Source organism: Dermochelys coriacea, chromosome 18, assembly GCF_009764565.3.
Source record: "Dermochelys coriacea isolate rDerCor1 chromosome 18, rDerCor1.pri.v4, whole genome shotgun sequence".
NCBI lineage: Eukaryota > Metazoa > Chordata > Testudines > Dermochelyidae > Dermochelys > Dermochelys coriacea.
Window position 1 is genome coordinate 7,550,951 of NC_050085.1, and position 25,787 is coordinate 7,576,737.

The 25,787-nt window shown below is 53.6% G+C and overlaps 1 protein-coding gene across 1 annotated transcript in view; it reads left to right on the forward strand.

Annotated features, from left to right (window-relative positions):
* Positions 1-25,787, forward strand: part of IGSF21 (immunoglobin superfamily member 21) — a 273,045-nt gene that overhangs the window by 235,144 nt on the left and 12,114 nt on the right. The window contains exons 5-6 of the mRNA XM_038376831.1: positions 9,135-9,250; positions 13,540-14,011. Of these exons, the coding sequence (XP_038232759.1) occupies positions 9,135-9,250; positions 13,540-14,011 (588 nt within the window). The remainder of the gene's footprint in view (positions 1-9,134; positions 9,251-13,539; positions 14,012-25,787) is intronic.

Below are 25,787 nucleotides of genomic sequence, written 5' to 3' on the forward strand. Positions count from 1 at the left end.
TGAAACTGGTATAACTGAGAGCAGAATCTGGCCCCGGCGGCTCACCTTCTGGGTCCAGGCCTGAGTCTAGACCACCCGTGCAATGCTAACCATCCCCAGAAACTCAGAGAGGCCTGCAAAACAAACCTGAGTTTGCCACTACCCCTGACCAAGCGAGGCTCTTCCTTGGGATGGCTTTTCAGAGCCAAATGAAACTTCAGCCATCAGTGGACACAAAGAACCAAAAATCCCTCGGCAGCTTCCTCTGCCTTTTTCTATTCTCCCTCCTCCCTCCGCCAGAAACAAGCGCCCAGTGAAACTTCCTCTCCTGTCCCTGCTGTGACAGGAGCGCTGTGGAGAATTCGGCTTTGGGACATCAATGCAGGTGCAGCATCAGGAATATCTGCCAGATTTGTACTCACAAAGGGAAGCGTCGCCAGGAGAGGCGAGGAAACGTGCTTACCGCTGTTTGTGTGGAGATGGGCAAGACACAACCCAGGAGGTTTGTGTGAGCGGGAGATAACGCGCTTCCCCAGGGGGCTGGCGGCATGAGGGAAAAGCACCTCCCCAAACACACGCACCATCTCCCGGGAGCACAAACACACACCTTGGGGCATCGCTTAATTAGCGCAGGCACGAGACACGCAGCTGCCAGAATGAATTCTCTTCCATTCAGGTTCCGCGTCCGTAGTATCTGAGGGCACGTCCACATTGCAGCCAAGGGGTGTGCACTCTCGCCAGCTCACTCCAAATAGCAGTGCAGAAGCTGCGACCTGGGCTTCACTGCGGGCTGCGCAGGTGAGTTCCTAGTGGGTCGGGTGTGCTTGTGCAGTCCGCCCCGAAGTCCGCGCCACAGCGACCTCCCTTCTGTTTTGAGCGTGGGTACGTCTACTCGAGCTGCCGTTCACGCCCCCTCCCCCTGGCTGCAGGGGAGATGGACCCCGAGCGGCTCCTGGTAGCGGGCTAAGCGGCACGATTAGCCTCTGCCGTGCCCGTGTCACGGCGAAGAAAGATCGGGGTGAGGCTTGTGGTTCATTCCCGTCCTCAGGAGGCGAGGGGGGGAAGTGTGAGGATCCCAGCGCCAGAAGAAAGAAAAGGGAGAAGTCCAGATGAAGGCGCCATTACTGTGGTACTGGGAGGCTATTGGCAGGCTCAGACTGGCACCCACCAGCCCCAGCCTCTCCTGCTCTCCCGAACGAAGTTGCTGCAAGGCACCCCCATGGCGTGAGCGATCCTGCTGTCACCGTTACGGTGAGCACCGCGCCTTCAATGTTGAACTTTGGTCCCTATGGCAAAGCAAGTATGGCTGCAGTCAGAGAACAGCCAGGGCCTTCCAGAGACCGGGTATCTGCAGCTGGCATCCCGCTGGACCAAATGCCGAGGAGCCGAACGCCAACTGTACCCCCATGGCACTGGCGGCTCCCAGCCAGCAAGACTGCGTGTTTCTTGCTGTCTGCTCCCACTGACTCCAGGGGGACTTCCTGGTGCTCGGCACCACTGCTGGATTTGCCCTCTGGGTTCAAGGTCAGCCATCTGCGGCCTGCGATATGCAGGAGGTCAGACTAGCTGATCATGATGGTCCCTTCTGGCTTTCCAGGCTATGTGTGTTTGAATGTGCTGCGCTGGCCGACCCCCTTTTCTATCTCTTGGGGGGCCTGGGAAGTGACCGAACGTTTCAGCAGTGCTCTGACCTGCAGAGCCCAGAAACCAAGGCAGCTTTGGTTCGGCTGGGACACGGCTGAAGCTAGTCGTCATTGTGCAGGTGTTTCTCCTCACGAGTCTAATTAGAAAGCCGACAACTCGGAGCTGCAGCAGCCCCTGGCTTCCCCTCCGCTGCCATGGGCATCTCCCGCTTCTGAGGCCATCTTATCTCTGCCAGTTAAGCCACCTTTGTCGCATCTACATCTGTCCTTTTCTATCCTGCCCTCTGTGAAGGTGCCATAGGGGAATCCGGTGCCTTGCCTAGCAAGTCTGATCTCAGCTGCAGGGTGTATTTGCATGTGCTGCGATTTGCATACCTTCTTAACGAGCTTGCGTTTGCTGCCGTACCTCCTCTGAGAACAATTTGTGGAAAATCCCCACGCTCATCACAACCGATAAAACGATCCACACGTGAAAGGGCGCTTCCACCTGCTGCCACGTTTGGGAATGGCCTGCCTTGGGCCCCTCTCCCGGTTCTCATCTGCTTCTTTGCAGGGGCAGAGGCCTTCAACCTGCCAGACGTCCCGGGAAGACGGATGATGAGAGCAAGGCACATAGGAAAGGCGGACCCCACTCAAGCCACACATGGTGCTCTGTCAAAGAACCTGAGAGGGAAGGTGAATGGCATTTCCCTGCTCTGAAGCCAGAGGCAAGGGAGAAGGACGTGCCCAAGGAAGCTCAGCCTCACACTTGAAAATGGAAGATACCAACTCAGGGGCATTTTATCAATGGATACACCTATCTTCTGTAACCTGTTTGTACTAGACAGTGCCGGGGTTCCAGTCCATCCCCCCTGAGTCACTGTGGCCTTATTCCAGTGGTACAATTATTATTAACTACAGGATCGCCTTGTGACACCCCCTGTGCAAGGTGCTGTGTACACATATAGGAATGTAGGACAGGAAAGAGGCCCCCGGATCAACATGTCCAGGCCCTGCTCTTGCAGGCAACCTCATCATATAATCCCATTCATAAATTGATCAAGCTCCATCTTAAAACTAGTTGTTTTCTACTGCTCCTAGTGGGAGGTTGCTCCAGAACCTCCTCTTCTAATGGTTAGAAACCTGCTTCTAATTTCTACCTCAGTTTACTCCTGGCCAGTTTATCCCCATCTGTTCTGGGGCCATTGTTGTCCTTTAGCTGGGGTTCCCTCCCTGGTATATTTATAGAGAGCGATCAGCCTTCGCTTTGCTTGGCTAGACAACCCAAGCTATTTTAGTCACCTCTGGTGCGACAGGCTCTCCCTCCCCCGACCATGTGAGAGACAGCGCCTGCCCCGAAGAACCTGCGATCTAAAATGACAAAATACAGGCGTGGAAATGGGCACCAGGTGGTGAAAGCGACATGCACAAAGGTCACAGTCCTCAGGTGTCCTGACTCCCTAGCCAGTGCCCTGCCACTAGTCCGCATAGCCTCCCCAGTATGCTGGAGTGACTGCATTGGGGATGTTCACAGGGATAACTCGTCGACCAGCAGGGTAGCATAGGGCACTTATTAAAACGAAAGCTTAAATCCCACAGGAGATCATAGGATATATCAGGGTTGGAAGGGACCTCAGGAGGTCGTTTAGTCCAATCCCCTGCTCAAAGCAGGACCAATCCCCAATTTCTGCCCCAGAACCCTAAATGGCCCCCTCAAGGATTGTACTCACAACCCTGGGTATAGCAGGCCAATGCTCAAACCACTGAGTTATCTCTCCCTAAAGGATAGCTAAGGAGGAGCTGAAGTGGGTTCTTGCCCCAGGTAAGAACAGGTCAGCTGGACCCCCCTCAATGCTAATGGATCTTTGTTGGTATCAGGTAATGGGAGGGCCCCCTCCTTCTAAGTGGTCTGGGTGAATGGTGGTAAACCCAAGAGAGGCAGGATTCTCTCTGCATCCAACCCTAGCACTGAATTGCAAGACAACCAGAGTTAATGGTGCAGAACAGCTTGTAGAAACTGGCAGTGTAACCTAGTGGTTAGGGCACTCAGCTGGGACTCAGGCAACCTGGCTTCCGCTCCTGGCTGGGCCCCTGGGTGACAGGCAAGTTGTTTCCATTCTCTGATCCCCCTTCCTGCCCCTTGTCTTACCCATTTAGGCTGTAAGCTCTTTGGGGCAGGGGCTGTCTCTCTCACTACACGTGTGGACGGCGCCGAGCACAATGGGGCCCTGATGTCAGTCCGGCCCTCTCGGCATTACGGTGCTATAAATAATCATAACTGGAACATTTGTTTTCCTGGCATAGTCAGAAAAACATCCCAGGCGAAACAGAACGAATCCATAATGTTCCCAGCTAACTGCCAGGGGATGGGCGCTACTCTGGGACATCATACCTTTGTCAGGAGACAAGTGGAGCAGAAAATCTTTTTTGGTAAGAACCAAAGGAGGCTTCCCAAAATGTGACTGCCTGACTTGGATGAGGAACAGGGAATCACTGGGAAGTCCGCACCCAGCCGAGGGTAAACCGATTAATATTCTGTGCACTCAGAAGACAATGGCAGTCGTGCTGACTGCTCTTTCAAACCAGAATGCTCCAAACTAAACCCCAGGAGATGCCTTTTGGGAGACTGCCGAGCAGAACAATCTGCTTGTTTGGTGGTTGCTGATTTATTTTATTAGGAGGGAAAAAAAACCTTTAAAATCAGACATGTGTTTGTCAAATGGAATTGTTCCGTCTCTGGAAATCCCGCTAGTGATTCTCATAGCGGGTAAAACACACAGGGCCAAGTCCTCAGCTGGTGTAAATGGGCATAGCTTCTTGGACTTCACTGGCACTACACTGATTTACACCAGCTGGGATCTGGCACGTGGCAATCCCACCAGTTGTAAGGCTCCTGCTATGCTCTACAAGTGGGGATGACTATTAATGGGGACTGTTCTGCCTTATGAGCAAAAGTCGAGAGACTTTTTTCCAGGGGCTGATCCTACGCCCAATACAGCGACTGGCAAACGAAGCGTTAGCTGTTAGGCTTTACACAGGCAGAACTCTCATGGATGTGTGAGCCAAGGACGTCCGGATTTTGCCCTGTGTGTGAGGGTGAAGTATCACTGCAGGTTTGTGATTTGAAGGGACCGGAGCCCCCACTTCTGTCTGTGGATGCGGCCCAGCAGAGGTGTTGGTACAGACAGAGGGAGAAGAGCGCCCCCTACTGAGTCATCACCTGCACTGCCTGCAAAAGCAGCTGGGATTTCCCTTGGGCGTCTCCCATCCAACCGCTGAACAAACACCCCGGTTAAAGCATGGTATCTGGTGAAACCACAGTCTGAGGTGACTTGGCTACAGGCTGACAAGCTAGTCACAGCGCCAGCAATTCTGTGATACCAGTCAGAGGGCACCAGCGGTCCCGTGCCGCCCACCAGCGGGCACCGGCAGTCTCATAACACCAACCAGAGAGCACCACCGATCAGAGCATGATCCCAGAGAGTGCCGATGGTCTCACCCCACTAACGAGAGAGCTAGCTAGTTCTGCTACCACCAATCAGTACTGGTGTCCACTTTCTGTGTCTCCCACTCGTCTCCCTGAGACCAGCACCCTATAAACTAGGGCCCTGGAGCTTGCATTTTAAGAGCCAGTTGCTCACGAGAGAAGGAGACTCTGGGCCTCTGGATGTTGTTTCCATTTTGCTCTAAGCAGTCATCAGGCTTCCCCTCCTGCTGCCCAGAGGGGATGGAAGTGGCATGTGAACAGGTTCCCACAGGCGGGGGAAGAGAAGAGTGTGTTGATTTACTGGCCCATAGAAGGCGGGAGCTACAGGGGACACCGACGGGGAATGGATGGAGGCGCAGTGGGGCTGACGATGCGTCCTGAGATGTGTCTCTCGCCTCAAGCGAGCGAATGGCCTGGGAGAGGCAATCCAGGGGTGCGGGTGGAGAGAGATGAGAAATTTACGAGCCCTCCTACAAAGTTTTCTGCACGGCTGTAATTAACCGACGGGAGGGGCCGGCTTGCAAGGGAAGGTAGAAGCCTGCAGCAGAGGGCTTGCACAAGCTACGGAGCAGCTGCCACATAAAAGGAGCCCTTGCTGCCGACTACAGATGCAGTAGTTTGTGTTTATCTCTCCAGTCAGTTGGGGCCCCGCCTCAGCTGCTGTTATTGCTCAGTTCAATAGTTAATTTTCACATAAACCAGAAGGCTGGCGCTTTCTTTTTCCTTACCCCCTTTTGTTTTGTTTGGGCTTTTTGAATTCTCTCTGGCAACGCCTCCGGTCTGACTAAAAGCTTTAAATTTACGGCTTGCCGCTCAGCGGGGCCTTTCTTCCCCAGGCCTCAGAGACTAGCCCCCTGCCTTTCACTGCAGCAGTACCCCGCTTCTCCTCCCTCTTCTGCTTTGGTACCAGGCCCCACCGCACTCCCACCGGGAGGATGCCACAGTGGGAAGGGAGGGTGTTGTTGGCATGGGCGCTTGGGGAGCTAGATTAACTGGATGGCGTGAATGTTGGGGGGGGGCCGGTGCAGGAGAGTGAGTGTGTGAGCAGCGGACGAAGGGGATGAGTGTGGGATCCGGGCAGCACCTCACTCATGACGTTTTTGTGTGGCTAGAAGCCATGACAACAATCTGGGGCTCCGATAACGTCGTCATTACACACCTGCCCAAGCTGTGGGGTTTGGATCCAGAATTGGATCTGAGGCTAAACTTTTTCCAAGTTCAGTCGCATTGGGATCGGTTCAGCCCTTCCAGAGGCGGGCCCATGCTGCAAAGTTCACCATCCATACGGACGCAGCGTTTCAGGGAGTTTGGTTCTGTGGTTTTCAACCGGGCCCTTCTCTGGTTTATAGGCTTTGCAGCCCTGTAATGCCCCCGATTTCAATGAGGCAACACATTTTTATGTATTCATCACATCCAACATATGATAGACCCTGTACATGTGCAGAGGAAGGCCCAGGTCTTCAGCTGGTGTAAACTGGGGTATCTCCACGGGTGCAATGCCCATTTACACTAGCAGAGACTGTGGCCCATTGTCTCTGCCCTGAAGAGCCCATGGTCTGGAGATAGACTGATGGAGGGTGGAGAGTTGGGCTCAGAGCAGAATCAGGTCCTAGCCCTTCAGCAAACAATAGTGCAAATCACCATTTGACTGGTGATTTGTTGGTGAACCCAGGGCCAGTCATTGCCGTGCCCTGTGTCTCCATGTGCCCACCTGTAAGAGGCAGTTAACAATACCTACCTACCTACCTACCTAGCAGTGACACTTACACAGTTAATGTCTGTGACGGGTTAGAGGAACTTTGGCTGAAAGGTGCGGCAGACCTGCTATGCATCACTCATGATTAGTTTGCAGTATTGCCAGCCCCATGGGGATCTTATTTGCCTTCTGGGGTTTACCTTTAGGGTCACATTTTGAAGCTTTTCTCCACCACCACAGGAACTAGAAACTTTTTTGATGAAAGCCAAGATTCTCACATGATCACCTGACGCCGGGAGCTGGGGTTTTCAGAAAAAAAAACAGTTATGGTGAGAGTCAGGGTCAGATTGCCCGAGAGTTTGTTAGTATTGTTGTCACACTTCTTATTATTTGCTTTTAAGCTAAAGCAGCTTTTCGGAGCAGGGGGGTGGTCTTGCAGTTAAGGCACTGGAGTGGACCTCAGGCAGTCTGTGTTCTAGTCCCAGCTGTGCCACAGACTCACTGTGTGACTGCGGGCAAGTCATTGAATCTTTCTGGGCCTCAGTTCTCCATCTGTACAATGGGGACAATAGCACTTTCTCCAACCTTTTGCCAAGACAGGGACTGTCCCATACTCTGCGTGCACAGTGCCTAGCACCGGGGGTCCTGATCTCGGTTGGCCACCGAGACGCTACCAAAAAGTAGGTAGGAGATAGCAATTAATAATGAATGCAGAGTTAACGAGGGTGTCGCTCCCATCCCAACTTGACACTAGTCCGTTTGATCCTTGTGGGATGGGCCACCTCAGCAGAGGGAGGAGCCACAAAGACCCCAGGATCAGCTAATGGCTTGGAGCAAAGAAAATAGGGACAGGAGTGAGGTCAGAGGTTGAAAAATGAGGGATCAATGGAGCAGAGAACCCCAGACAGTGCCCTCTGCTCTGAGGGGAGTCTATGGGCACTGCCCAGAGGATCTCTGCTGGGATGTGTGCTCGGAAAAGGCCCCGTGGTGACAGAGAGGCTGCCTGTCCACCTTCCTCCATGTGGACGGCCAGGTTGGTCAATGCCAGGAGGAAGGCCAGCTCCTGGGAGCTGGAAGCTCAGCGGTGGGAGCCGTGCCACAGTCTCTGTGCTAGGACAGCCCAGGGCTCCGGCTCTGTCTGTGGCTGGGTCTCATTGAGAGGCGAGGCTGTTCGGAGCCATCTGTCGAGGAGCCAGGGGAGATATCCGAAGTGACATTTGCCATGATGTTGCGACTCACACATCGGCATGCCATGGTAATGGTGGGGGAGGAGAACACATGCTCCGCTCTCATTCGGGGCTGAGAGGTATCACAGCCGGGCCAACTGGAAACTACTGTTCTCCCATGAACTTGGTCAACTGCACACGCTGCTAACACCTGCTCTGCAACACACCTTGGGGGTGGCGTGGGGAAGTGTGTGTGGGCACCTGGTTATAGGGGGGGTAATGGATGTACCATGGCTGGTGTTGTAGAAGGCATGTGTGTCTGGGGAGGTTCTGCAGTGCGTTCTGTACACGTGTTAGGCGTAGGGCATGGGTGATCTGGCGTGGTATATGCATGTATATTAGTAATATATTGGTGCATGGGGAGTTCCCATGTTTGAAAGCGGTACTGTATATGTGCGCCTGTGTTGTGTACACCAGTGTGTGTACACAGACTTGTGTGGGTGCATTAGGTGGAGCATGACCTTGTGCATGCATGTGTACACAGCATGTACACAAGTGTGATTACAGGTCACCTGGGGGAGGTGGGTCTGGGCCTGTGTTTGTGGGGTGTTTGGAAGTGTGTGTCATGAAGTGAGCTGTAGCTCACGAAAGCTTATGCTCAAATAAATTTGTTAGTCTCTAAGGTGCCACAAGTCCTCCTTTTCTTTTTGCAAATACAGACTAACATGGCTGCTACTCTGAAACCTGTCAGTATGTGTAACGCTGACAGACCCCGGTCGCTGGGATCGAACTGGGGACCTCTGGAGCTTAGTGCACGACCCTCTACCGCATGAGCTAAAAGCCAACTGGCTGTTAGCAAAGGCTGTAGGGCAGACTCATTAACCTCTCTCTCTAAGTGGTCTGGGTGCCACTAGATGGGACAGACACCACACCCAGAAGGTGTGTGGGTTACATGTGCACTAGTGTGGTACGTGTGGGGTGCGTATATCGGGTGTTTGTGTATTTGGGGAAAGGGGCACATTGAGTCTCCACATGTTCCCTGTCCCAACCCACTTCCCCACTGCCCTGTCCAAGTCCAAGCTGGCGAGCCCCGTAGGACAGGCTCCTTGTCCGATCTCTGTTCGGTGCGGCTCAGGGCACCATAGCAGGTCACTGGCAATAACCCTGGCCTTTCTCCCCAACAGCTCCTCCCATCTCCATCTCAGTCATTGCTGCGGACACACCCGCCCCCTTCAGCCGCTACCAAGCGCAGAACTTCACCTTGGTCTGCATAGTCTTTGGAGCGAAGCCTGCCCCGACGGTGAGTACAGCAAGCGCACAGGAGACCCAGTGGCACTTTGGTTCCTGCCCCGCATACCTGGCGCTGCCTGCCTGCCGAGCCGTCCATCTCTCCAGCCCTGCAAGCCATGCTCACGCAATGCAGGCACTCATGCATGCACTGTAGGGTGGGTACAGGGAGCGCAGGGGCAGCAGCGCCAACCTGCCCTGCCAGGACAGCGGGGTGGCATCTGCAGAGCCTGCAGCAGGCACGATATGAAATCAGGAGCAGCGGAGTTATCTACAGGCCAGAGGGACACTCCCATGTGCCATGTGTCTGCATCGCCCTGGTCCAAGCCGAGAGCATGCGGGCTGGCGGGCGAATGGGCCTGATGCTTTGCCTGGAGCACACCCTGGAGTAGACGTGCTTCCCCACCCCTCCCCAGATCCTTCTCCCTGGTGCAAATAGTAACCCCCCACTCCGGCCTCCTTCCCAGGGCTGATCTCCCCTGTAGGATCCCCAGCCACCCTCACCCCCAGGGCCCTCGTTACCTACCATCTTTGGTTCTGGTCCCAGCTCCACTCTGTGCGGGGCCTGGTGCTGATAAACGGCTGTGGACTCTGAAGCTAAGTGTCTCATTGTCCGTAGTGACGCGTGTGCCGGGCACTCCAGGGAATTGTGGCTGCCATGCTGCAGGGGAATCTACTGGGGTCAGACAGAGTAAACGGCCTGTATGTTACCTGGCTGGGCACAGGTTTGTGCCTCACCAAGTAGAAATGCAAACCATGTGCCAGCCAGGAACCGGGATGTTTTTCAGCCTCTTGAGCATCCTGAGTTGGTGAGACCCTGAATCAAACTGGCCCTGTGTGGAGGAGATTGAGACGAATGGGTTTTACCTTTTGCATGCCAGGCAGCAGCCAGCCCCACCATCGGAATCAGGTTCCATTTTCTTCCAGTCAACAAAGAAATCTGCCCCCCCCCAGTCAGTCCAGTTGGAACTGGGACCCCGTCCGGCTGGCAGGGACGTCAGGAAGAAGAGTGGCCTTGGCTTGGGCTAGCCGTCCAGCCCAGCCGTGGTGCCCGGAAGGCCAGGGGCCAGATCTAGTTTTAAACCGCGAGGGAAATGCTAGTTCCCGATTTTACGGACTCATCCCGCAGTGCTGTCTGAAGGAAGATGCCAGGGACTGGAATAACAGCGGGGCGGTGAGTCAGGTGTGAGGTTCATCAGCAGAGCTGGCAGGCGGATTCCTGCCCGCTTCACTGGGGAAATCCACTCCTGATCACCCACAAACTGCGACCAAGCCAATGTCATTGCCCGCCAGGCTCCAATTCCGCGGCAATGCCAAAGGCTGCCATGGTGGAGACCAGGCGGAGCTGGTGCCCCCTACTGGGGCTGTTGAAGGCTGTTATACATACCTCCCCCTGCCTCCTGGTCTACACCAGCCAGGTGTGGCTGGGAGCACAAGTGTCGGGGCACTGAGTCATCTACACCTGCTGTGGGGTGGTGGTAAAAATGGCCAGGCCCTGTCTCTGCTAGCGCTGCTGCCCTTGGAGACACACTGGTGGGCGTGTAAAGGGGGGCGTGTTGCGGGGAGGAGTGGTTCAGGTGGGATGTAGTGCAGCCACAGGCTCTGGGGAGAATTGCCGTTGCCTTGAGGAGGGAGGAGAAAGGCAGCACCGTGTTGTCAGTTCCCAGGAAGGATGGGAGGTACGGTGGTGGGGGTGGTGGGGATGGGAATGGGAATGGGTCAGGGAGAGGGTGTGAGTGCAGGTGGTGGTGACGGTAGGTACGGTTGGAAAAGGGACGATGCTAGGTATAGGTGGTGGGTACAGGTGGAGTGGGGGGTAGCAGTGGCAGAGGGTACAAGTAGCAGCGATGGGCACAGGTGCAGAGGTAGGTATGGATGGAGTGGGGGCAGCAGTGGGTATAGGTGGAGTGGGGAGTAGTGGTGGAGGGAGTGGGGGTGGCAGAGGCTATGCCTGGGGGTAGCAGGCACAGGTGGGGTGGTTGTGGGCACCAGTGAGGATGGTGGGGGTAGCTGTGAGGAGGTGGAGGAGGGTTCTAGGAGGCACTAGGAGTTCCTCCAGGCAAAGCATGGATTGTTTTCAGCTGAGTCTCGCTCTGGGGAAGGTGCCAGACTGACAGCTCTGAAGACAGGAGTCCTCTGGGTGGCCCAGAGCAGGTCCAGCCTAGACAGCAGCAGGGGATGTTTCTCCCAAACCTGGGCCCACCTGTAAAGGTGAATAGTCCCTGGGTGTGTGCCCCAACAGCCAAAGGTGCTTCATGATTGAGGTTTTACTGATGTTCAAACCTGCCCACGGGAATGAGGCGGAGATCCACCAAACTCATCTCACGTGGTACACACTCATTGCCAACTCAGGCTGGATTCTGACTGGCACCTCCAAGTGAAAGGTTCTTCACCTCTTTCCAGCCTCTGGGCCCCCCGTTTCCCCAGGGAAACGCTGTTAGATGCTCTGGTTTGCTCTGCACTCACATGAACATACAGGCTCACAGCAAAGGCCTTGGTCCATTGCATCAGGTGATGTCTTCGGCAGGTTTTATTGTCTAAGCTTCCTTGAAGGCAGGCTCTGAGCTTAGTTTGTGAATGATTTTCCTTTAAATAAACACACGGAGGAGACTGGGGGGTTCTCTGCTCTGCCAAAGGATCAGGAGTTATTCCAGCCTCTGCATTCTGATGTTCAAGGCATTTAAATAAAAATATTGTGTCATTTTTCAAACACTTATCTCCGAAGAGTCCTGCAGCCTTTATATTACACTGAGACTTCAGAGACTTTGAAGGAGTGCTTTGAAATGGAGTACAGTTCTGCTGTTGAGCGGCTTTCAAAATCCCTATGCAGGCATTGTTGTGACACTCACCCTGAGATCTCAACACGCGCACCCACGGCTGCTGCCCTCGTGGGCACTGTGACATACACACACACCCTGATCACACACCATCATTTCCTCACACACTCACCTCAGACAGAAACTCACCTTCTCAGATACACACTACTTACACACACTCACCTTTTCATGCATGCACTCACCTTCTCAGATAAACATGCACGCCCCCTACACATTCACACACACTCACCTTCTTGTGCAGACACTTCACACCCTCTCCAACTCTCTCTCTTCCCCTCTGGACTTTCCCCTCACACTCGCTTGCTCTCACACACGCTCATTCTTACGCTGTGATGCAGACAGACACACGCCCGTGTCTCGCACACACTCAGCTCACTCTGACACGCCGGCTCATCTTTGCACCGACACAGAGAGATCATCGGCTGGCTATCTAGCAGCATGCACACCTCTTCCTCTCTCTTTCTCACGTACACCCTCGCCTCTGCCTTGCCCACACATTCTATGTCCCAGGATCAGAGAGGAGGCTGGGGTCAGAGAAGCGGTAGAGGACAGTGCTGGATGAATAATGTCTCATGCAGGCAGCCTTGGGGAGCCAACTTGTGTCCCACCCCAGTGACTCTCTGGCCAGCCGTCCCTGTCATGCTGCCCAACCGTCCTCTGCTGGCATTGGCCACCTCAGCCTGTCTGGCCTTGTCACTCCTGGAAGGCACTGTGGGTAACAGAGCGCAGCATCTCTTGTGACTATTACTGGCAGGGCTGTTTCTTTAGCTCAGTGGCCAGGTGCAGGCCTAGAAAGTTAGCGGGCCCCGGTTCTAGTCTCGGCTCACCTCTGCCGGAGATCACCAGCCTTATAGAGAAGCACCAAAAGAGACCAAGAGGGGGTACGAAGGCAGAAGCTAATGTAGCCCCCCCATCACCACCACGTTGACTTGCCCATTCTCCTGGCTCCTTGGTGTGTGATACCAACGTAGGTCCCCGTATGCATAAGTAGGTCGGGTGACTAGGGTCTCAGGGAGTCTGAAGGTGGAAGAGTCCATCTCATATCACCTCTCAGTGCGACCCATAGTCCTTCATACTCAGGTTGCTGGTTCAAATCTAGCCAGGGCAGATCGTAGCTGGAAGTTGCTGCTGTCCAACAGCCGTTCAGCGGCCTGGATGGGACGGGTTGTTGTGATCCCTAGCAGACAAGTGTCTGTCCAATGGGCAGCCCCAGCAGAGGCCAAGAGCTGGGTGGAGCTATGCTCTGATCCCAGGGATGGACGGCTCATGGGGGTCAGAGTGGAGCAGGCTCATGGGCACAGAAAGGAGCTGCCAATGCGGCGCCATCGAGTCCCCCCTGTCTCCAGGACGCTGGCTGTCCCTGTGAATCCTGTGTGCTTGCCAGCAGGTGAGTGGGGGGGGAATCCTTTGGGACCCGGGATGAGTGGCCAGCAGTAACCCAGCCCCTCCCTCTTTCCCTCTCCAGGTGTATTTTAAGAGAGATGGGGAGCTCATAGAGGTGGTGCCCCTCCTGGAGCCTCCATCCAGCGCCGCCGGGTTACAGGACAGCCGAGCTGCTCGGAACCTGCTGAACCGCGACCTGGATGACACCAAGATGCAGAAGTCCCTATCCCTGCTGGACGTGGAGGACCGGGGCGGGCGGCCCTACACGGAGGACCCCCTCAAGAGCCTCACCCCTGACCCGGGACTTCTGTTCAGCCCGGCCACCGAGATCATCCCAGAGACTGTGGTGAGCCGGGAGTTCCCGAGGTGGGTCCACAACATGGAGCCCGTCTACTACTTCCACCACACGCACATCCCCCTCAGCGACGGCACCGTGGAGGTGCGGGCCATGCTCATGTGGACGCTTAACCCGCAGATAGACAATGAGGCGCTCTTCAGCTGTGAAGTCAAGCACCCCGCGCTCTCCATGCCCATGCAGGCCGAGGTCACGCTAGGTAAGGCGCGCACGGGGACGGGGTGGTTTAAAGGGACACGGCGTCATGTGTGATTCGCAGTGCTCTCGGCTTTTGTCTGTCTGGTTTAGGGTGATAAAGACCCCTCCGGCCCCACGCTCCTTCTCTCTTTCATCCCCTCTCTCTCCTTCTCCCATCCCACCTCCTCCAGCTCCCCCCACCCTTTCTTTCCTACCACACCTCGTGTTTTCTCCCTCTAGCTCATCTCTCTCCGCTCCCACACACTTTCCTACCCTTTGCTTTGCTTTCCAAGTCTTTCCACTCCTGCCATGGGAGGAGGCCTACTGACCGTGGGTGGAGGGGCTTCTTTGGGTCTCTGTGTCTGCTGGTTACGGGAGGGGGTGGCAGTCAGGACCCTTGGGGTGTGTCTAAACAGCAGCTGGCAGCAAGCCTCCCAACCCGGGTAGACAGATTCATGCAAGTGTGGCTCGAGCTTGCGTGCTAAAAAGAGCAGTGTGGCCATCGGGGCTCTAGCTGGAGCCCGGGCGCTCAAGCTTAGGGGGTTGGATTCTTAGGTTCTATCAGGCAAGGTTCTAGGGGGTTCTTGGGTTCTGTGATCAGCTGAGGGAAGCTGCTTCCCTCCCTCCCCGTGCCCACTGCAGTGGAGCATGGCCTAGTGGAGAAACCATTGGACTAGGATTTGAGAAACTGGTTCTATTCCCAGGTGACCTTGAGCAAGACACTTACTCGCCTCAGTTTCCCCATCTGTCAAATGGAGACAATGATCCTGACCTCCTTTGTAAAGCACTTCGGGATCCCCGGATGGGAAGCGTTAGATAAGCGCTACTTATGATGATGATGATGAACTGCACCTTGAGCTGTGATTCTGTTCGCTCTCAGGAGCTAAGCCAAGTTGGGCCTCGTCAGCTCTTGGAGGGGTGACCCCCCAAGGCACATACCTGGGGTGTACGGGGCAGTAATGCCAGATATACAGCAGAAGATGCTCCTCTCTCTGAGCCAGGACTGGGCTAATGGGTCGGCAGTGGGGGTGCTGGGAGAGGCTGTACTGCTAGGGGGGCCGTGTCCTGCAGGAGACGTAAAACCAAGCTTCTGACCACTTGCAATCGTGAAAGATGCTCTGGTGCTTTTTGCCATAGGGGACATTACCCTGGCTGTTCTGCAGGTGTCCCTCGTTTCTCCCACAGCATTGTGTGGTGTAGCTGCATTGTTACGCTCCCCAGAGCGGGTTGCATTTAACCATGGCTGCGTGATGAGTGGATGTACGCCTGTGTGGGCTGCTCCAGGAGTCAGTCTCCTTTACTCTCCCTTATTTCTGGCTGCCTTTTCGTTCAGCCCCTTCCTTAACCCTCTGCTAACCCAGGGAAATGTCTGAGACCTGAAACCGCTCAGTTCCCCTCCTGCCCTGCACCGCATTCACCTCTTTCCCTCAGTGCCTTGGCTACACACCAGTTCCTCAGAGATGGTTCTGCCAGGCCCGTTGTGCGCCCTCCCGCACTGGGCCGAAGGGCCAAGGCGGGGCCCTCGGGACGCCTCTTACCTGGCTCTCTGCACTGGGGCAGATTCCGGCCCTCTCCACCGGTGACGCAGCCCTGGTGCTGAACGGCACTGGCTCCTGTGCCCAGTCCCATGGTAGCCACCAGAAATGGGGCAGCCACCACATCTGCAAGGGCTGGCTTTGCCTCCGTGTCCTCTGTTGCCAGTACTGCACCTGAAGCCGGCATTTTTCCAGGCCCTCGTTGACCCATCGGTCTGAGGGTCTCTCCTGGGGAAGAGTTGACACTGCCCCAAGAGCCTTTTGCAGTGGGCACCCACTGTGGCACACAGTCGGAAGGAGCAGAGCTCATTGTTACACCCACAGCCCCGAACCTCCCAGCTGGCTCCTTTAGACAAAAAATAAGGGGGGCTGGAGCACCCTTTCCTTGTCCCCAGAGAAATGCTGAGCAAAGAGCAGAGGAAGGGAAACACCTTGTGGCCAGAGGCAGCAGCCAGCTTAGTCAGCAGCCAGCTCTGCCCTGCCAGTGCTTCTCAGTCTGGGCCCACAGCACCACCTGCTTTCCAGCCGGGCCAAAGCTTACGGTGCCTTTGTGGGGTGGCCCTGGGAAGTTTGGACTCTCCTCTGCCTCGCTCCTCATGTTCTATCCGCACTACAGAGACCCACTGAGCAGGCCACGTCCAGATCTTGGCTTCTATGGGCCAAGCACCTCATGGAAGGGGGCATTTTTGGCAAGGGATCCTCCCATCTAGATCTGCCCTTGCTGTGATGGATGGAGCCAGTTTGCTGTCCTTCAAAGCTCGTCCCTTTCCCCCAGTCTTTGCCAGAGCACCTCTGTCTGGTGCCAGTTGAAGGCTCTTTGCTTCATGGGCAAGAATCCATTGACCTTTAATGGACTCAGCATCATTTAAGTTACTTGTTTTATTTCAGTTCATAGACATTCCTCTGCCCAGGGCTCTGGATACCAAAACAGCCCTTATCCAATAGGAGCCAAAGCAAATCTTCCCCTCCCGCCCAGTGTGCATTTAAAGAGCTGCACTCCAGGGTTAAACAAGCAAGCCCTGGGATGCTATGAAGGGGTCCCGGCCATACATGCAAAGGAAGAGGGGGATTGGCACTGAAAGTGCTGCCCAGACTCATCAGTGTAGCCACATCCTCCAGTGGGTCTTCTAGCCTTTCCGCTCAAGGCACCCTCTCCGGCACAGACTTCACCCTCCTGCATGGTGGCTGAGTCAGCCCTGGAGTCCTGCTCTGTCCCTAGAGCGGGCACAGCATGGCCAGCAACAGCCCAACCACCCTCTGTGCTAACCCTGTAAGTGTGCCCCACGCTGGGGGAGAAGGCTGTCCTGAGTCCATGTCTGCTGAGGGAGCCAACAGGCAGATCCATTCGCACCGGCCAGCTAGAGAGGAAAGTTTGGTTTTTTGTGATGTGGCCCTCAGGAACCAGAAAGAGAGCCCCTCTCCCCGAAACTCATTGCACCCATCACAGTCATCAGAGGGTAACAATGTTCCTTCAGCACTATCTGGGCTTGATTCAAATCAGCTGCTGCAGAATCAAAGGGTTTCTTAACCAATCAGCTGAGCCATCCATTTCCCCCTTCCTACCCTCGGCTGACTGTACCCCTCTTTCCTGACACATTCCTGTCTCCATAGCGGAAAACTCAGGTATAACAAGGAAATTATGGGAGAGAGGCAGGGAATCTTCAGCTCTCAGTTGTCTTTAGCAACTAACGCTGGAACTAACAAGGCTCCAAATCGTGCTGACTATATGAAAGTGGCTCCTTCCCCCCTTGTAAAGCAACTCACTCTTCAATGAGAGCCCTCCAAAACAGCCCCAACACGTCAAAAGGAAGAAGAGGGGAAGCATCTTGCATCCTTGCTGTTTTCTCCAAGCATATCAGACGGCAAAAGCTGCTCCTCTCAGTCCATTATTTTTCAGCCCAGAGGGGATTAAAGCCACCCTCATTAATTTTTCAGGTTCCAGCACCCAAGATTAATTATCTCTTTCCTCTCGCTGGCGCAAAAAAATATAGAAAATCCCATTCAGCAGACGCACTGCACAATGAAAAGGTCACTGTGTGATTGTTAAATGAAGTAGCTTAGAGGGGAGGCAGGACTTAACCTGCCCATTGGTCTCCCTGTGCGCTGAGAGTATTTTTCACTACGCAACCCTCACCGCACATCTCATGTCCCTTCAGATTGCAGTGTTGCAGCCCCCCCTTTGGGGAATGAGACTCCCTAATCCATGGCAGACCCCGGATCTGTAGAAGGGGTAAATATCCCTGATGCTGAGGACAAGGCCTGACTGGATTGGTGCATGTGTAAGAATTCTGGGAGATAACCAGCCATGTGGTTTGCAAGCCAGAGCAGAAGCCATGTTCAGATGACTCAGGGATGCTGAGAGAAGTATGGGGAGGAGGTCAGCAGTCCTCGGCGGTGAAAGAACAGGTTAAGGACTATTTAGAAAAGCTGGACGTGCACAAGTCCATGGGGCCAGATCTAATGCATCCTAGGGTGCTGAGGGAGTTGGCTGATGTGATTGCAGAGGCATTGGCCATTATCTTTGAAAACTCGTGGCGATCAGGGGAGATCCTGGATGATTGGAATAAGGCAAATATAGTGCCCATGTTTAAAAAAGGGAAGAAGGAGAACCCGAGGAACTACAGGCCAGTCAGCTTCACCTCAGTCCCTGGAAAAATCATGGAGCAGGTCCTCAAGGAAACCATTTTGAAGCACTTGGAGAAGAGGAAGGTGACCAGGAACAGTCAACATGGATTCACTCAGGGCAAGTCATGCCTGACCAACCTGATTGCCTTCTGTGATGAGATAACTGGCTCTGTGGATATGGGGAAGCGGTGGACATGATATAGCTGACTTTAGCAAAGTTTTTGATATGGTCTCCCACAGAATTCTTCCCAGCAAGTTAAAAAAGTATGAATTGGATGAATGGACTATAAGGTGGATAGAAAGCTGGCTAGAATGTCAGGCTCAATGGTAGTGATCAATGGCTTGATGTCTAGTTGGCAGCCAGTATCAAGCGGAGTGCCCCAGGGGTCAGTCCTGGGGCTGGTTTTGTTCAACATTTTTTATTAATGACCTGGATGATGGGATGGATTGCACCCTCAGCAAGTTCGCAGATGACACTAAGCTTGGGGGGAGAGGTAGATATGCTGGAGGGTAGGGATAGGGTCCAGAGTGACCTAGACAAATTAGAGGACTGGGCCAAAAGAAATCTGATGAGGTTCAACAAGGACAAGTGCAGAGTCCTGCACTTAGGACAGAAGAATCCCATGCACCGCTACAGGATGGGGACCAACTGGCTAAGCAGCAGTTCTGCAGAAAAGGACCTGGGGATTACAGTGGACGGGAAGCTGAATATGAGTCAGCAGTGCGCCCTTGTTGCCAAGAAGGCTAACGGCATATTGGGCTGCATTAGGAGGAGCATTGCCAGCAGATCGAGAGAAGTGATTATTCCCCTCTATTTGGCACTGGTGAGGCCACATCTGGAGTATTGCATCCAGTTTTGGGCCCCCCACTACAGAAAGGATGTGGACAAATTGGAAAGAGTCCAGCGGAGGGCAACTAAAATGATTAGGGGGCTGGGGCACATGACTTACAAGGAGCAGCTGAGGGAACTGGTCTTGTTTACTCTGCGGAAGAGAGGAGTGAGGAATTTGATAGCAGCCTTCAACTACCTGAAGTGGGGTTCCAAAGAGGATGGATCTAGACTGTTCTCAGTGGTACTAGATGACAGATCAAGGAGCAATGGTGTCAAGTTGCAGTGGGGGAGGTTTAGGTTGAATATTAGGAAAAACTTTTTCACTAGGAGGGTGGTGAAGCACTGGAATGGGTTCCCTAGGGAGGTGGTGGAATCTCCTTCCTTAGAAGTTTTTAAGGTCAGGCTTGACAAAGCCCTGGCTGGGATGATTTAGTTGGTGCTGGTCCTGCTTTGAGCAGGGGGTTGGACTAGATGACCTCCTGAGGTCTCTTCCAACCCTGATCGTCCATGATTCTATGAAGCGGATTGTTCATCTGAGCTTTCAGTGCTGTTGTAAATTTTCAGCTCGGAGTCCAAGTTACCAGACTCCTGTGAGAATTAGCCTCAGTAGAACTGGCCAAAAAAAATGCTAATTGTTTTTCCTGGGAACTTTTACAGCATCTTATCCTGAAAATTTTCAGATTTTTCAACAGCAAAAACAGACAGATGAACAAAAAAAACCCAAAAAAAACCAGCTGTTTTTTGAAAATTTGAAAACCAAACATATTTTCGGTAAAAATGTTTCGCTTTTGGTTAGAAATGCTCAGTTTTAGAAAATCAAAAATGTTTACCCCCCCAAAAAAGTTGGATTTTGATTTTTTGTGTGGAAAAAAATCAGATATTTTTCAGTCCCTGCTGATGACCGAGATGGCAGGCATTCCAGAAACCCCCGTACCATTTGCAGGCCTCGGAAAGCAAGTGTTGCCAAACAGGTAAAAAAGAGGAAGTGAGACTGCCAACTGGAGCTCCCTTTGCTTCAACAAGCATAACCTCAGAGGTGCTAAATGTTGGCTCATTGCATCTCTGCCAGCGCAGCGGGATGGGCAATACTACCCAACACCCCATAAGAATTTCCACCAGGCACGGCAAGCTGCTCCGTCGAAAACTGACACCTGCCTGGCTGACTTTCCAACATGTTCTGTCAGCCCAGGGTGCTGAGAACCAGAGAAGGACAAGGAGAGGCTTTCACAGTTCCCCTGAAGAATGAACAAGGGAGTGAATAATTAACAGGGGAGATGCTCCGCATTGATTGGTGGCAATATGTGCAACCTCTACCTGACTGGAGGTGTACGGGGCGAGACTGTCTTGGTAATGGTGCTGTGTAAAGGAGAGTCCTGATTTGAAGTCCTAATTTCTTCCCCTCTAACTGTTGGAGGGAGGGAATTTCCATGGTGCTCTCAAAAGCAAACAGCCATGGTTGATGCAGCTATGCCAGTGCACCTTTCTCCTGTTCTTCCAGCACGGGCCACGCATGTACGTTAGCCCCAATAATGTTGGTGCTGGGGTAAAATTTTGAACTGAGATTGTTGAGGAGCAGGATCTGTGGGTTCCCTAAGCACTGAACAGAGGGCCCCAAACTCATTGCTCATAGATCATCATTGAGTTATCAGATGGTAACAGCTTTCTGTCCCTGCCAAATCCTGGATTAGATTCAAACCAGTGAGTGGCCCTGGCCAAACTTTTCCGAGGCCTGAACTCAAACGCCCTGAAATCAGTGGCAGTCTTTCTGTTAACTTCAGTGGGCTTTGGATCAGGCACTTCCCAACTCTGGTTCTCCCCAAACCTTGGGACAAACTCATCACTAGTTCTCTGAGAAGCACTGTGTGTCTGCCTTTCTCCTCCTCCAAGATTTGTTCTGCTCTGAGTACCTAAGACCTGTAGGTGCCTCCTCTCCCCTACATACACATAAAGGCATTTCTCCTCAGCCCAAGGGCAGGAGTAACACGGCCAGATTTGCATTGCAACAGGTGGGTAAAGTCAGCATGAATTAATGCACAGCCAAGATTAGAAGCAGCAGGAAAGAGAGAGGACGTGCGGAAGGTACCCCTGTTCTCCATGATAAAGCCTATTCCACCACTCTGCTGGAACAGAAGTCCAGGGATCTATCCAGATGAACTATTAACAAGGGGAGAGACAGGCATAGCCACTGGAATCCATGTAAGACGGACTGACCCAAATCTGCTCCCGGACACCAAAGCTTTAGAGTTCCTCACCAGCCTGAAATCCAGACCTTGTGTCAGGAAGTTCCTATAGAGCCAGGTTCCGTTGCTCTTCTCCTCCCAACCCCTGAGACCGATTGTCATCAAAGGGCCCAGAGCCCGTGTAGTGGAAGGAAACGGTGGAGCTCTCCTGTCTGAAACCATCCGGCTAGCAGCTTGAACAGGCCTGGCAGAGGAACATCCCCCTCAAACAGCAAGAGGAGCCGATGGACTTGATCATCCTGTTGATGGCGCCTGGCTTGAGATCAGGAAGTGGCATCACGATGAGCAAGAGGGACCAGGCAGAAACAGCTGCTGCTGAGGAGGTTGTTTGCATCTGTGGAGAATGAAGCTCAGCAAAATGAAAGTTTGGAAGCAGATCTCATCCCATGCCTGCCCCACCTCCCTGCTGGTCAGTGCACAACGGGATTTGTTAGGACACCTGCGGGATTTGTTAGGACAGATCCGGACTGCGCCAAGGGGGAGCTGTGTTCATGAGTGCGAGCTTGGGACACGCAAAAGCTTCTGCTGGTGCTCTCTGCTCCTCCCATCCCATCCTCCCACACACAGAGATCCCAGCCCTCTAGCTGTCACTCAGTCTCCAGTAGTGAGCCCAGTGTTCCCCAAAGGAGTCAGGCCTGCAGCTAAACTAGAACCTGTCCCTGAACATTGGGGACGCTTGGCTGCAGATCTGAGTTTTGCAGCTCAGGCCCATCTTTGGGAGGGCACCCATAAACCATCCAGCAACACTTACACCTGCCCACAGTCCTGGGGGCTCAGGGTCTCAGTCCCTGGCCACTTGTGAGCCAAAAGGCAGGGTCTGAGAATCAAACCCTACACCAGCAAATGGTAGCATTTGGGCATCTCCGTGGCTAATCTACTGGCATATGTGACAAACCTGTGCTTTGCCTTGTGCTGTCCCCTCCTACAAACAGCCCACAGGAGAAAGGCAGCCTATGATGGTGGCTCTTCCGGTGCTGTCACCTTCAGTGTTATAAGAACACTGGGGCTAAGCTCATATACATCAGCTAAGCACCTGGTCTGCTCTACGGAAGTTGTGTCTTTCTCTGCAGAGTCAGAGTGGAGCGGAGGGGGTGAGCGTGTTGGATTGGCTGTGGCTGGAGCCTGTGTCGGGACTGGCACTCTCTGACCTTGTGCTGGCAACAGATCAAAGATCCAGCTTGACTTTTACAGCTGTCTGCTCCAGAGCAACTAGCCTAACAGTGCAGTACTGGGAGCTTGGCGGCTGCTGCCCGCGTAGCCACCCCCTACTGATAGATCACGCTGAGAGATTGAAGGACAGATGTTTCCCACACTGTTGCATCTTGCAGGTGACCAATGTCTCCATGCATGGAGGCAGAAGTTGGCTATTTCCCCTCACCAAGTGTTTCCTGGACAGTCGTCGTGTTGGAAATTCCAGTAGGCTCCATCAGACGCCTCTGGTTGGAGTTCCCATCACCCCAGTAGCTCCATTGCTCTCTTCCTGAGTCAAGTTGCCAGCTGGAACCAATCTGAGAACTTCCATCTGGAAATTCCCCTGGAGCCCTTTCCCAGGCATACAGCATGTGCCCTCACCCCATGCCAGAGTGTTCGCTAGGCCAGCCCTGCTCCTCAGGCAGACGGGCTTTGCACATGGAGCTGACATTGGTCCTTCATAGCCGGGTTGCCGGTGGCATCCTGTCTTTGAACTGCTGGCTGCTCCCCCAGCCAGGCAACATCCTCTCTTCAGCAGGGGTAGGAGCACTTAGCAACCTCCCTTTCCTGAGCACAACTGGGCCAATAACGGCATTTTTACTTTGCTGATAACGCCGAAAAATCTGAAAAAAAAACCAAAATCCATTTGGATGGAACTGAAAAAAAGATTTTATTTTTTAAACATTTTTGTAATCTGGAAAAGAAAAAAAAATGGTTTTGTTCCAACGTTGAGTGGTTTTTAATGTTTTTCTTTAAACCATTAATTAAAATTGATAGACACTTCAAAACAAAGCATCATTTTGAACCCAAAAAGTCACAACAATTTGAGGGTGTTTTTTTCCAGTTCGAGTAATTTGTCGAAACCGACACAAATTAGAGAAGCAGTTTGGTGTCGCCGATTCTTCATTTTATCCCGAAAACCATTTCAGCCGACACATTTTGCCTCGCTCGTCCTCGGCGCTCCCCCAGCTCTGGGAGGAGCCCAGAACCCAAATGGCAGGAGCTTGTGCTGAGCCAAGCAAGCTCAGGTGAGCTAAAGAGATGAGACAGTTGTGCCAAGCACCGGGGCAGCTGTGGCACAGAGCGAGCCAGGGCCCTCACTGTGGGGAGCATGGCCAGATGGCTGCTGTGCGTTCCTTCCTGCTGCTGCACGTGTACCTGGAAGGGAGCCCTCCTGCCGCTGTGCCTTAAGGAGCCCTGGCTCAGCTCACAGCTCTGGGGGGGCAGGGGGGGTAGAGGATGGAGCCAGAGGGGTGCTTCTGAGCAGTGGGGAATCAAGGGACACAGGTGGATTCTGAGAAGATGGATGAGGAGGCAAATAACCCGCCGCCACTTTTCCCTGTTACCGGAGGACGTCATGTCAGGCCGTCACAGGCAATTAACCGCCCGTCAGGCTGTGGCCGGGGTGGGACTCTCTACCTCATTAGCTCACCAACGCCCGCTGTCTCTGAAGGCCAGAGCTGGCTAATGAGTGACTCGCTCTCATGCTTATTAATAGGGGAGCAGGTTTCAAGAAGCGCTGATGATATCTCAGTGATTCATGGTTTCTGGCCCGTGTGTCCCAGCTGATCTCTGCCCAGATGCAGCAGCTGCCCTTGGCAACGCTAAGAAATCCCAGCTCCCCTTGTGTTTGGCTGCATGGCAAACACGCTGGCCCTGCAAGGGGAGATCACCCATCCTGCCATCGCCTAACCCACCTGTATTCCGTCATGGGTGTGTCACCCCCTGGCTGGTGTGTGTGCACCAGCGCCCTCTGCTGGCTGGCATCTGAGCCCCACACTGGTGTGTCATAGGCTTTCAACTGCTAACAGCCACAGAGGAAGCTGCTTCTACTCAAGGGGAAGAGACTTACGCTGTAGCAGCAAAAGGATACCATCCAACCAACAGTGCTCAGAAACAGGTGGATTGGTGAAGAACTAGCTGGCCATCTAGTCTCTCTCCGTGGGGGTGCACCTATGCTCCCTACACCCGGCCGGCTGTGCAGTGAGGAGATACGGGGTGTCTAGGCCTCCGTGTCCTTCCTCAGCCCCACACATGATCTGCTCACACCCTGAAGCATAACATCTGATTAGCTCTTTATTAACAGGCATAACAACTGCCCCAGTGTTTATTAATGCACATAAAAATTAGCCAGCTTCTTTATTATACCCAGCCACAGTATCTGACTCTACTGAGCATCCCGCTGGCGTGAAGAAACCTTTGCTTTTATCTGCCTGCCATCACTGTCACGACTGGCCCCTTGTTCTTAGCTGATGGGACTGGGGGCAAGGAGGAGGGTGGCACTGTGCAGTTTTTTCATTTGTCATCTGTGAAGAGACTAATCCCCCTCCTACCCATTTCGTTCCAAGGCTCCACGGTTCTGGGTTCTGAAAGCTGCCATCGCAGGCCAGCACTGATGTACCCTCTTCCCAGGGTTATGTGTCGGGCCCTACCAAATTCACAGCCACGAAAAACGTGTCATGGACTGTGAAATCTGGTCTCCCCCCGTGAAATCTGGTCTTTTGTGTGCTTTTACCTTATACTACAGAGATTTCACGGGAGGAGACCAGTGTTTCTCAAACTGGGGGTTCTGACTCAAAAGGGAGTTGCGGGGGGATCACAAGGTTATTTTAGGGGGGGGTTGCAGTATTGCCACCCTTACTTCTGCGCTGCCTTTGGAGCTGGGTGGCTGGAGAGCAGGAGCTGTTGGCCAGGTGCCCGGCTCTGAAGGAGGTGCCCTGCCAGCAGCAGCACAGAAGTAAGGGTGGCAATAATGGTACTATCCTGGCTTCTGCTGACTGAGGGTCCAGCTCTGCAGGCAGCCGCGTAGAAATAAGGGTGGCAACACCACACCAGGCCACCCTTCCTCTGCGCTGCTGCTGGTGGCGGCTCTGCCTTCAGAGCTGGGCTCCCGGCCAGCAGCCGCTGCTCTCCAGCCGCCCAGCACCGGCACGAGCAGCAGCAGTGCAGAAGTAAGGGTAGCAATACCGCAACCCCCCCGCTACAATCACTTTGTAAACCCCGCCCCCCAACTCCTTTTTGGGTTAGAACCCCTACAATTACAACATGGTGACATTTCAGATGTAAATCGCTGAAATCATGAAATTTACTATTTTTAAACTCCTATGACCGTGAAATTGACCAAAATGGACCGTGAATTTGGTAGGGCCCTAGTTATGTGACACAGCTCAGGGATCATGGCCCAGTGGTTAGGGCACTTGCTTGGAACGTGGGCAGTCTGTGTTCAAGTCCCTGCTTTATCACAGGCCGCCAGCGTGACCTTGGGCCAGTCACTCAGTCTCTCCGTGCCTCAGTTCCCCATCTATAACATGGGGTAACTAGCCCTGCCCTGCCTCACAGGGGTGTTGGAAGAAAAAATATGTTAAAGAGTAGAAA